At 52.9% G+C, this 13,278-nt stretch overlaps 1 protein-coding gene across 1 annotated transcript; it reads right to left on the reverse strand.

Annotated features, from left to right (window-relative positions):
• Positions 1-6,009: 6,009 nt before the first annotated feature.
• On the reverse strand, positions 6,010-8,044 carry LOC119293760 (aldehyde oxidase GLOX-like). Its single transcript, XM_037572126.1, has one exon. It carries the CDS (start codon positions 7,828-7,830, stop codon positions 6,112-6,114), a length of 1,719 nt encoding a protein of 572 aa, XP_037428023.1. The 5' UTR covers positions 7,831-8,044; the 3' UTR covers positions 6,010-6,111.
• Between the last annotated feature and the right edge of the window lie 5,234 nt (positions 8,045-13,278).

The following is a 13,278-nucleotide window of genomic DNA, read 5'->3' on the forward strand; positions in this document are numbered from 1 at the left end:
TAATGGGCCTACATGGGCCCTAAGGAAGAATAGGAGGGCCGGCTAGGGCAGGCCGCGCGCCCCCTCCCCCCCTAGTCCGAATAGGACAAGGAAGGGGGGCGGCGCCCCACTTTCCTCTTTTCCCCTTCCCCCTTCCTTCTCCAACAAGGCAAGAGGGGGGAGTCCTACTACCGGTGGGAGTAGGACTCCTCCAGGCGCACCCCTAGGGGCCGGCCGCACCTCCCCCTCCCTCTTTTATATATGGGGGCAGGGGGGCACCTCATGACACACAAGTTGATCTTCGTGATCGTTCCTTAGCCGTGTGCGGTGCCCTCCTCCACCATATTCCACCTTGGTCATATCGTAGCGGTGCTTAGGCGAAGCCCTGCGACGGTAGAACATCATCACCGTCACCACGCCGTTGTGCTGACGGATCTCTCCCCGACACCCTGCTAGATTGGAGTCCGGGGATCGTCATCGAGCTGAATGTGTGCTGAACTCGGAGGTGTCGTACGTTCGGTACTTGGATCAGTCGGATCGTGAAGACGTACGACTACATCAACCGCGTTGTTATAATGCTTCCGCTTTCGGTCTATGAGGGTACGTGGACTACACTCTCCCTTCTCGTTGCTATGCATCACCATGATCTTGCGTGTGCGTAGGAAATTTTTTGAAATTACTATGTTCCCCAACAAAGTGCTCCTCTTCCTCATCTGGATCCCTAGACCCCAGCACATCTGGATCACGTGCGTCCTCTTGTCACTCGAATTTGCCTTCTTCACGGTCTGGGAGCGAATTTTGAAGATGTGTTTGAAGAGACCCCAGTGCGGTCTACAGCCCAAAAAGTTCTCACACATGGACACAAACGCGGCGAGATACGTGATGGTGTTGGGAGAGAAGTGGTGAAGCTGGGCACCGAAAAAGTTCAAGAAGCCTCGGAAAAAAGGATGCGGAGGAAGGGAGAAGCCATGGTCGACGTGGGTAGCAAGGAGGAGACACTCACCCGACCACGGCGGAGACTCTGTCTCCCCCTCCGACAGCCTCGCGGCCCCGACAGTGATCAAACCAGAGGTGGTCAGCTCCTCCAGATCCTCTGGCCGGAGCGAAGATCGGATCCAATCGCCCTGGATCCAGCCCGGCAGCAGCGTGGACCTCGATGACGACCCCCAATTCATCTTCTTGCCTTTCGCCGCCCCTGTCGCCTTTTTCACGTGCTCCAACGCCACCGTCTTGTCCTTCACCATGGTGGTGGGCAGCGCACTGGCGGGGCGGCGGCATTGAGGGCGGAGGGAGATGCAGTGGGGAAGCGGAGAAGAAAGAAGGGAAATGAAAGTGCATAGTGCGGACGCCTCGGCCCCGACACCTTTTAAGGACCCGCTTCCGAGTGGCTGACGCATGGGCCCGAGCAATCCTGTCAAATCCCACAACAGTCGAACGCCGGGTCCATGGCGAAAAAGGTGGCACGAAAATCGAGGCGCCCATGTCTATCTGTTTCGCTTACTACGGTGCGCTTCGCCTCGCGCGCTTCCCCAAATTTTCGAATCCCGAGAGATCCGGGATCCACAGTAACCAATTGCACCAAAGATTTCACATCAAAGTAACACTCGACGAGTGACAACATAAGTACACTCGACAACTTCTGAATCGATCAAGACGACTGAAACGAAGCCGAAGTTTCAGCGTGGGCCTCCAATCCAGCATGGGTACTTGTGAAGCACAAGAGTCAAGGCAGGACCAACTTCAACCTTCTTTCCACTCAGACCTCAATCCATTCGGGGGCTAATAACGATGCCATAGACCTAGGGTAGGGTCATAGGCCTGACCTATACGCCCTACCCAAGGTCACTACCCTAGAAGCAAAGACATTCAAAGAACAACAGAGAATATCAATTGAAGTCGTCGAGTGCAATCCACTCGACCAGTCACCTCACTCGGGTACCCCTCCCTCCTGATATCACTCGACCAAGACGAAGACATTCGACTATTCGAGAAACCACTCGACCTATAGAAGACCGGGAGTCACTCAGGACGGCAACGGTCGGGCATTCACTCTGTAGTCTTAAAGGTCATTAAATACACTTTATAGCTGGCGTTATTGGTAATGTCCTATCTTAATGTACATTGAACCCTTGTAACGGAGGTGGCTGGGGTCCTGGCGCACTCTATATAAGACACCCCCCTCCTCTGGGACAAGGGTCCGCACCCCCTGTAACGCACACACCCATATTCCAGTTGACCGCCTCAGGGCACCGAGACATAGGGCTTTTACCTCCTTCGAGAGGGGCCTGAACTCGTATAACTCGTGTGTACAATCTCTCCATAGCTAGGGCCTCGCCTCCTCATACGTACCCCCTATTCTTACTGTCAGACTTAGTACCATGACAATAGTGACCACCTCATCAGCATTATGGACCACTTGATTGAGCTATGAAGAAGCAGTGATCCCTGGAGAAGGAGCATGTACAATGAGCAAGTCTGATTTAGTGGATGAAGAATCATCAGAAGAAGTAACAGCATCATGCCAAGCTTGCAGAGGATTGTCAGTCACATTATTTTTAGGAACAATTCCATGCACAACACTAAGCCCCTGGGAAGCAACCCAAGCTTGGTAGTTCATGAGATGAGGTGGCATAGGAGGAGCTGGTGGTTCCGGCCAAGCCCCCCACCCCTGATTTGGAGCATGACCATTGTTGTGAGCATGCTGGTTGGGGGAGAAGCATTTTGACCAAATATGAACTTGTTGTTGATACAGTTGCTTAGTAGTAAGTTCAGGCCCAAACGGTGGATGAGGATTGCCATCAGGGGGTGGTGGCTCCTCATTAGCTGGTAACACTTCAGGGAGCAAACCATTCCAGTCATTACTTCTTAAGATTGTTACCTGAACAGTCCAACAGTCCCTAGCACCTCCAAGCTGCCAAACAATGAAACTCTTGGGCACAAGGTTCAGACGGATCACACGCGCTTTGATCAGCATAAACCTCCTGTCTTGACGTGGATTGTACCACAAAACTAGAGATCCATATCCCCCTAGAGACTTAGTGATATAGTAATCCGTTTGGTAATCATAGGGGAAACCGAAAAACATAAGCCAAATCTCTGGGCCAAAAGAAGTAGTGCGTATGTTGAGAGCCCCATTGTGAGGCAAAAAGGTGATAAGCAGAACTTCTTTCTCTAGCTCAAGGGGAGTGTTGACAGCTGTATCTCTCAAGAACGAATCCGCAAAACCAAAAACCCCAATATCAAGTGGATGATCACTATTCAGTGGTAAAAAGTTGGGCTTCATGCAGCAGACCTTCAATCACAGTCCGAATGGCGGCCCGTCGGTGCAGAGGAATGTAGGTGCTTGCTTCCGCAATCGCCAAGTAGTCGTGGTTCAGAGGCGCAATCGAGCCCACCACCATCCTAGACCTCACCAAGCGGTCGGCAGGCCCCGACTCCACTGCAAAGCCAGGCGGCAGAAAGGGGACGGGGTTGAGAGGATAGTTTGCCATGGTGGAGAGCGATGTGGGTGGGGGCGTCAATGGTGAACGAGGCAGAGTGACGACATTGGTGGCAGAGGAGGTGGGCTGTAGGCAGGGGCGAAACGTTTGGGCAATCGAGGTGGAAGCCAGAGCGTGAGGGGTAGAATCGGCAGGTGGAACTGATTTCGGTACCCACTTCCACTTTGGGGCCTTCAATCGTTGGAAACATTGCCGAGTCATATGGTCGTAGAAGCCACACGATTGGCATCGGACGGTGCGTCTCTTGATCGACTTATATGGAAGGGAGGCCGGGGCTGCGGAAACAACGTGGTGAGTGATTTGATTCCCGAGGCAAGCACCAATTTGACCAAAATTTTGTTTTTGTGAGATAAGCTTGGGGCAATTAAGTGCCTTGTGGTCAGGCACCGAGCAGTTAAGACATATGAGGCGGGCTTGACAAGAGGATTTTTTGTGACCCCATTGCAGGCATTTAGTGCAAAGTGAGGCCCAATTAGCAGCCAGATCTGAAATCACCTCCAGGGAGTAGCGGGCTTGGGCCAGATCGGCCTTATGCTGATTGCTGAGCGTAGGGGGGCAGATATCATGCGGGGGCGCGTATTTGAACGCGGAAGTCAGAAAACATTGGGGCAACCATGGATATTGGGCCTTAAGTGAGCATTTAAAGCTGCCCACATGAATAATATCCGCAGCATGATTAGCCTCAAATTTCTCTTGACCGAGGAAATGTTGCATTAAATGAATATTTGAACCCTTTGCCTGTAATGTAGGAGAATTCAAACTAGGCTGAATCAAGGGACCCTCAACAATATTCAAATGATGAACAATCGAATGAGAAGATGAAGCTTCGTTAGAATTCATGTTCGAGAAATCCATCTTATCAATTGGAGCAATTTGAAATTTGCTTAACACATGAGCCAACATGGATCCCGAGGCAGCGATCGGAGATGGTGAGCATAGACGAGCCTTGATCGCGATAGGAGACCTAGAAGAAATGTCCAAGATCTCTTGATCCGCATGCCAGCATGAGGCAGAGCCAGGAGCTCTAGCATACCGGCCATTGTAAAGATGGAAGTGACAAACAAAATCCGGCCAAACTCGGTCTTTCAAACCATAGATGAAATGTCCAACCTTATTGTTGGCAACAGAAAATCCGAACGATCGATCCTTGATCTTAGCAACTTGTCAAGAGTGTTTTAGAAGTAGTGTCAGGTGGCAAGGGAGCTTGGTAACTTGCCGCTAGCAGACTTACCGAACGAGTAACTCGTGCTGATGTTGGTACTGTGGAAGAAGGTGTTGCAACAACTAGGGTTGTCCTTGCTTGTTTGGTGGCAGCTATTCGTTTCTGCTTGGATTCTTTTGCGGCTGGTGTAGTAGGGGATACCGTGTTTGTACAATTTTCTGGCGGATTTTGACCTTCTAGTTTATTTGTCCCCTTTGTAATCTGTGCTAAATTTTGACTAAAAATATATAACTAATATAAAATATTAATGCATGTCAATAAAAATTATATCGTTGGATTCATATTTAAACACAGTTTTCAATGATACTCCCTCCGTTTCTAAATATAAGTCTTTATAGAGATTTCACTATAGGCTACATACAAAGCAAAATGAGTGAATCTACATTCTAAAATGCATCTATATACTCCCTCCGTTCGGAATTACTTGTCTCGGAAATGGATGTATCTAGAACTAAAATACGTCTAGATACATCCATTTCTGCGACAAGTAATTCCGAACGGAGGGAGTACATCTGTATGTGGTTCACAGTGAAATGTCTACAAGACTTATATTTAGAAACGGAGGGAGTATAATTTTATGACGTGCATGAATATTTTATTATTAATTAAATATATGATCAAAGTTTGGCCCAAGAGGGAGGTACGTAAGCTGTTCGTAGCTACCCGAGACGAAGCATTTTCGTACGATACATTGTTGATATTTGGGGGTTCAGTCCGACCAACAACGGCTCGCGTTCAGCGGGCCACGCGGCCGGCCAGCCGGCGGCCGTTCACCCAGCTGCATGACGCCGAGACATCTCGGCACGCCAGGATTTTCCCTTCGGCGTCGCCGCCGCAGACCGCAGCCATTACTTGGCAGTACCAAGCTGACTGCCGGGCACTGCACGTCCGCACTTCCCAACCGCCGCGTAATCATTCCCGTGACGTCCCAGCCCACCGGCCGCAACCGCAACCATCCCGGCCGTCACCCCGGGCGCACACGCGAACGGCGCGCGTTCTCAGCGCTGAAGCCGCCGGTCTCTCCCAGTGAAGGAACGCCGCCAACAACCGGCTGGATCGCGACAGCGGCCATGCCACTTCGATGCAGCAGCACCAATTTTGTCCACCTACGAGATGTACTATCCTCCAAATGCACCTAGGCCAGGAGCAGACGCGTCTAGGGAGCGTCACGTGTGCGGCGACACCCGTCCGGTTCACGTGAATCTAGCCTCACTCTCCGCTGAGCCGAGCACTTTTTTCACAGACATTCTTCGCCTTTCGCTCTCTCTGTCCTGTCCGACTCGATCGGACGTCGCCAAGCACGCACGCTAGAACAACAAACAAGTCACGGTATCACTATCACAAGAGAAGAGAACAAAACAATCGGGTCGTGCTATACATGATGCATGCCGATGCCGCCATGCATCGCCGTCACTCTATGTGGACCCACACCCCCTCGCTGGGGATGTGCCCGTTCACCACGAACACCATGTAGTACCCCGGCGGCGCCAGGACGGCCGTCGCCGGCATCACCACCGACGCCTCGTACGCGCCCGCACTGTGCAACGCCGTCGTCTCCGCCACGTCCAGGAACAGCAGCCTCTGGTTCATCCCGAACGAGTGCGTCGTGAACGACGGCGCCACCATCGTCACCGACACGAGGCCGAGAGCACCGAGGCCGCCGTCGCCCCCGCCGCGCGGTCTCCTTCGCGGCGCGACCGCTGGCACCTCGAACTGCAGGGTCATCGAGTCGCCGTAATTCACGCTCACCGGCGGGCCGGCCGGCGAGGGGTCAGTGATCTTTGGGCGGAGGGCGTCGTTGGAGCTGTCCAGGTACTCCGGCGAGAAGGCCTCCAGGCTGAGCTCTGTCGGGTACTGCACGTTGCTGAAATTGTAGTAGATGTGCGGGTTGCTCCCGCCGACCAGCAGCCGGCCATCGCGGAGGAGGATCGCTGACGAGTGGTACAGCCGCGCGATGTCGGTCGAGCTCTGCTCCTCGAACCGGTCCCCGGGCGCGTGGTCTGGCCGGTACATGACGGGTGCGTAGGCCGGGGTGTTGGCGGCCTCCCACCCGGCGCTGCCGTCCATGGCGCCGTTGATGATCGCCACCTCGGCGCCGTTTGGCAGCAGGATCATGTCCCCCATCACCCGCGGCGACGGCATTCTCTCGATCACCCACGCCGGTGAAGCGTCCGTGATCTTGATCCGCCCGCAGGTCACCAGCGCCGGGAAGAAGGTCTTCTCCTTGGTCGAGTTGTAGGAGCCCGCGGGCGCGCCGCCGCAGACCAGCACCTCGGCCTCGGTGGGCGACGGCTTCAGGGGCAGCAGCACCGACGAGCCCGAGCTGGGGTAGTTCCTGGGGTCACCGCCGGCCAGCTCAGGGTACGTCCGGACGATCTTGTTCTTCTTGTAGTCGAGAAGCACGGCACGGTTCTTGGCAAAGATGAAAAGGTTGCCATCGATGTTCAGGTGGACGAAAGGATACAGATTGTTCTCCTCTGGGTCCTTAGTTTGAACCAGGAACGGCAATGCGATGGCCGAGGCGTCGGAAGCATCCGCCTTGGGGAAGAACTCGTAGTTGAACTGCCTGCGGCCGCCGACGATGAAGGCACGGCCGTCGGGAAGGATCTGGTTGGTGGCGTACCACCGGTTCGCGGCGAGCGCGTCCTGCGTCTCGTTCCAGTCGCAGCTGCCGCCGTCGTCGTCTCCGCCGTCGCACGCGCGCATGGCGCGCACGTTGCGGTACCCGTCGTTCCACCCGCCGGTCTGGACGAGGGTGCCGTCAGGCGCGACGGTGCCCGAGGAGCACCAGGTGTCGGTGAAGACGGTGAGCGGGCGGAACGTGTTGGACGCGACGTCGTACTCGGCGGAGTGCGCGGTGCAGTCGACGGGGAGCACGCGCTCCCTGGGGTTGCGGCGGCAGCGGCCGTCGGGGAGGGAGAGGTTGGACTGCCCGAAGTCGGTGCGGTCGAAGATGATGACGCGGTCGTTGTGCAGGAGCTGCATGTGCATCGCCGACACGCCGATGCTGCGCTGCAGTACGTCCCACCGACCGCCGCCGCCGCTCTCTGCCGTCGCCGGTGCAATGCCGGCGCAGGCGAGGGCCAGGACAAGAACGAGGTCGCGGATAGGCAATGCAGGAGGCTTCATGGTCGCCCGTGACGATCAGGCCTTGTCCGTATGGTGGTTGACTGTATCCGAATGTTTGGCTCGTGGGCAGCGAAGGCTGTATGGATCTGTGCTCGTGACAGTGGCCGCCCTTATATGCACGGACCAACGATACAGTACAGTATTGACGATCTTCGTTGGTGATGGCGTCTTAAGGCTCCGGATTCCGTTCAGCGAGGAGTCGCGGCCATTATTTTTGGCAGGATGGTTTGATTCTGACATTGATTTTGGGGCTGGGTCCTGTATTAACTTGCTGTTTATGATGTTTTGATTTTGCGGCCCGTTGGGCATAAACGGTGCAGTCAATCAGTCGTCACCATCTTTTCATGATTTGACCAGCTACCACCTGCTTAATTGTGTTGCTCAGTCCCTCCCAATGACCCGTGTTGAGTCACGTGATTGTATTAGGAAACATAAATTAGACTAGGAAATATTCTGACTTGCCTTGTACTTCAAGTAAATCATGTACTTCTATATATATGCCCACGAGGCTCAAGCTATACATCGACTATTCCACCAAATCTCTCTCTCCCCTCTAACATGATATCTATCACAAGTCGATCCTAAACCCTAGCCGCCGCCGCTTCCGCACCTACGCGCCGCCCCCGGGGCGGTCGGCCTCCATGACCGCCGCCAGCGGCCGCGCCACCCGTACCTAGGGTTCGTTCGCCGGTCGTGTTGACTGGCTGCCCTAGAGAGTCTTTTTCCCGAGCCTTGCTCCGGAGTTTTCTCTCTCCCGTCGGTCATCTTGATCGCGCGGCTTCTTTTTGGTTTTCCGATCTATTCTTGATCGGTTTGTGTCGCCCACCGCCGCCGTCGACCCCGAGCGCCTCTACTCCAACCCCGGCGCGACCAGCCGGCCTTTCCTCCGACCCGGCGGCCAGGCGCGCCGAGGCGGTCCGTCAGGGCCAGCCACCGTCCACGCGTTGGTCCGCCTGTCGCCCTGCGCCGGCCTTCACCGCCCTGCTCCGACCGGCAAACCTGCATCACCCCGACCCGGCGGCTTCGCGCCATGCGACGGCCAATCATAGCCGTCCCTCGCGCGCTGGCCCGCCCATCGATCCACGTCACCCACCTCCACCGCGTCTGCACGGCGGCTCGGCGGTCTACCTCGCCGGCCTCGTCCTCGGCTCCATCAGGCTCGTCGGCTGCCTCAAACTCGGGCGCCGCTGCTCCGTTGGTCACTCGGGCCTCGCTGCCCGGGTGCCGGTGCTACTTTGGCAGCCTGGGTGCCGGTGCTGACGTCCCACACCATCCGTCGTCGCCGGCCTCATCCAGGACTCCGCCGCCACCATGCCTCCATCGAGCGGCGTCCTCGTCCTCGCGCGTGATCGGCTTGATCACCCACTTGTCGTCGCGATCCGCCTCATCTACGCCGCGCGATCAACCTGGCCCGTCGGTTGCGCGTGCCTTCACAGGTCCCGTGAAGATTGTCTCGAGTTTAGCGCGCCCCTCCACCGATCGAGCAACGGGCTGTCGCTGCGTCGCCCCGTCGGCGCGCAGCGCCGCCGCCCCGTGGTTCTCCTCGCGGCTGCATCGACCCATGCGTCACAGCTGCGTCGCCCCTTCGGGCCGTAGTGTCGCGATACACGGTTCCCGCCGCCGCCCCGAGGCCGTCCCCGCGGCTACACCGACTCGCAAACCGCTGTTGCGTCGCCCCTTCGGGCCGCAGCGTTGTAGCCCGTGGTCCCCGCCGCCGCCCCGAGGTCTTCCCACCGTCGCCCCGACCCTCCTACCGCCGCTGCGTCGCCCCTTCGGGCCGTAGCCTCGCGGCCCGCGATCCACTCCGTCGTCACCGCGCATCGACCTCCCGTGGTATGCACCGCGCCGTCTCCCTTGGAGCGGCAACGCCACCGTCCGCGCCGGTCTTCGTCATGCTGTCAAGGCTCTTCGCCTACTTCGAGCACCGCCGCCGCACTCCTAACCTAGCCGGCGCCGCCGCCGTCAGGCCGCCGCCGCCGCTCTTCTTTGGCCGTCACCGCCACTACCTTCGTAGCCGCCGCACCACCCGTCCACCCCCTTCGGTCTTCGTCCAAGCACCGGCCCATCGCCAGCGTCGCCGTCATCTACCCCGACCACTTCGACTACTCCGATCACCGTTGGTGACATCGGCCCCGCGCCGATGGGCGCCGCAATCGTCGTCGAGTTCTTCTCTGCTGGCCCCTCCGACTTCTCCGACATGGCGTATAGCTCGTGCAGGTCCCTCGTGTACGCATGCCCGGTGCTGGCAACACCGCCGCGTGCCTTCGTCCACGACGTGTCCCCGGGCGTGGCAAGCCTGGTGCGGCGCTTCGTCAACTTCGTCTTCGTCCGTCTACGCATGCCCGGTGCTGGCAAAACCGACGCGTGCCTTCATCTACGATGTGTCCTCGGGGTTGGCAACCCCGGCGCGACGCGTCGTCAATATCATCTACTTCCTGGTGTACCACTACTTCGACACCACTACGCCCATGCTAACTCGGCGCCCCCTTGCACCTGTGGCTCCACGACGACTTCCTCGACACCGGCCACCCCGACTCGACATCGACCACGGCATTCTTCGCACGACTACCTCGACCACGGCTCCACCATCCACGCTCTCGACTACATCGACAAACGGCACAAAGGGCTACCGCCTGCTTGAGCAACCTTGTTGGTTTCCACTCCAGCCACGACTCCGCGATGCATCGACCGTTACGACTGTGTGGGGGGGTGTCCGTCGGCTTGCCTTCGGATTCTTCTCCAGTCTCACCGTCTGCATCGCTACCGTTGTGACTGCAGGGGATGTTGAGTAACGTGATTGTATTAGGAAACATAGGTTAGACTAGGAAATAGTCTGGCTTGCCTTGTACTTCAAGTAGATCATGTACTCCTATATATATGTCCACGAGGCTCAAGCTATACATCGACTATTCCACCAAATCTCTCTCTCTCCCCTCTAACAACGGGTACCGAAATCCTCATGCGAACCCTTCGTTGTTACTTAGCAAAAGTACAATGTTTTCTGTACATGATTTACTGATAGGAACTTGTTGGGGCAAAATTTCAGTTAAAGTATGGTCATGTAGGAATTCAAGTTACCAGAGGCAAAAAACTAACTTACGAAATACGAAGCTACATGCACTCTGAAAAACAACATAACTTCGGAAATACGAAGCTACACGCATTCTAAAAATCAACTAATGATCCAAAGGAGTTCAAGATACTCTACAACTAGATGATGTGATCATCAAAAACATAAAATACAACATAAATATAGTTAGCACGGTACTAATGTCTTTGATTATGGCGATTCAGTTTACAAGATCTACTCCTTACAAGCACATATGTGCCGAACTTGAGGGAAAGGAGAAAGGGAAGCTAGGTTTCTATGGTAGTAGGTATAGCCGCCGCCGCCGTGTCATGTCTGATCAGTCTTCGATGCCCTTCCTGAACGCGTGTTCCCCTCATACTTCCCGTGGGGAGTTCACCCACTAGCTACCAGTCACTCGCTGGTTAGGCCTTCTCGCTCCCTTTGCTGGGGCTTGGGCTGCATCTCCTTCGGGCGCTATTAGTTGTTGGCCCGATGGTGTCTTACTATTAGTGACGCTAACACCCTCCCCTGTTTGAGTTGCAGCTTGTCCCCAAGCCGTAGCATAGGGAAAACGAGACTCAATCAATCACCACCATCCTTTCATGATTTGACCAGCTACCACTTGCTAATTGGGTTGCTAGTCCTTCCCTCGCGACCGGTACCAAAATCATCTGCATATAGAACTATGGCCTCATGTGAACCCTTCGTATTTACTTAGCAAAAGTACAATGCTTTTTGTACATGGTTCATGGGATAGAAACTTGTTGGAGCAAAATTTCAGATAAAGTATGGTCATTTGCCGCAGTGGCTGATTCAAGAATTTAAGTTACTTGAGGCGAAAAACTAACTTAGAAAATACGAAGCCACTGCACTCTGCAAATCAACATAACTTAAGAAATATGAAGCTACATGCACTATAAAATCTACTAGATGATGTAACCATCAAAAGACATAAAATACAACATACATATCATGGACGACTACTATCATGGACTGCGGCTTCTTGAATATATCTATCTGGCACCAAGTATTTTAATAGTTTGAATTCATATGTTGATTTTCTTTGTTTCATTCTTGGTTTCTTCGTTTATTGTGACTTCTTTTTGTTTCTTTGTTAATTTCACAAGATTTTTTTCTTTTTGTTCTTATTGTCTTATTTGTCTTCAGTTTTTTGTTTCTTTCTTGTTTTTCATCGTCTTTCTTTCTTTTCTTCGTTTCTTTCTCGGTTTTTATTGTTTTCGAATACATGATAATATTTTTAAATACAATTTTTAACACATTTTTGAATAACATGGATAAAAAAATTAAAATACACGATGAATATTTATTTCATGGGAATAAACATATTTTCACACATAATGTACATTTTTTGTATACATCAGAAACATTTTTTTATAGGTTTAACATTTTTAAGTGTACTTTTTATGTCTACTTTTATCTAATGTATGTTGTGCATTTTTTGTCAAGAATATTTTCTTATAGGCATTAACCATTTTTCATACAGATTGTATATTTTTGGATTACATTTTTCATATACATGAGAAATATTTTTTCTACATAGATTTTACATTTTTCAAAGGCTTGATTAACATTTTTAAACATATGATCAACATTTTTCCATACACATTGCATATATTTTGTATACATGACAAACATTTTTTCTATACAACTTTAACTTTTTTCAGTTCCTCGGTTAACATTTTCTAATTACATGATCAACTTTTTTCATACACATGGTATACATTTTTGTTTACATGGGAAACATCTTTTCTATAGACGTTTAATTTTTTCATACACATGGTACCCTAAAAAAAGGCTCTGGTGTAAAAAAAATCGAACGTGCACTAAGGTGCAAAAAACCCACCGCCACGGGAATTCAAACACGGGATCAAGTGCTATACACGACCTGCTACTACCAGTTAAGTTAGCAATCGTATTTGAGCTTATGTTAGTGATACGTCTTCATCGTATCTACTTTTTCAAACTTTTTTGCACTTTTTTTGGACTCTAATTTGTATGATTTGAATGAAACTAGCTCAGACTGACGCAGTTTTCAGCAGAATTGCCTTGATGTTATTTTTGTGCAGAAATCAAAGTTCTCGGAACCTGAATTTACGGAGAATTTTTGTGGAATAAATAAAAATACTGGTGAAAAAGATACCTGAGGGGGGCCATCGAGAGGCCACAAGCCCTAGGGTGCGCCTACCCCCCCCCCCCCTCGGGCGCGCCTCCCAGGATTGTGAGGCCCCTGGACCGCCTTCGACCCTAATTCCAACGCTATATATTCCTATTCGGGGAGAAAAATACAGAAAGAAGGATTTATCGAATTTTACGATATAGAGCCACCGCCGCCTCCTGTTCTTTCTCTGGAGGGCTGA

Source organism: Triticum dicoccoides, chromosome 4B (genome assembly GCF_002162155.2).
Source record: "Triticum dicoccoides isolate Atlit2015 ecotype Zavitan chromosome 4B, WEW_v2.0, whole genome shotgun sequence".
Lineage (NCBI taxonomy): Eukaryota > Viridiplantae > Streptophyta > Magnoliopsida > Poales > Poaceae > Triticum > Triticum dicoccoides.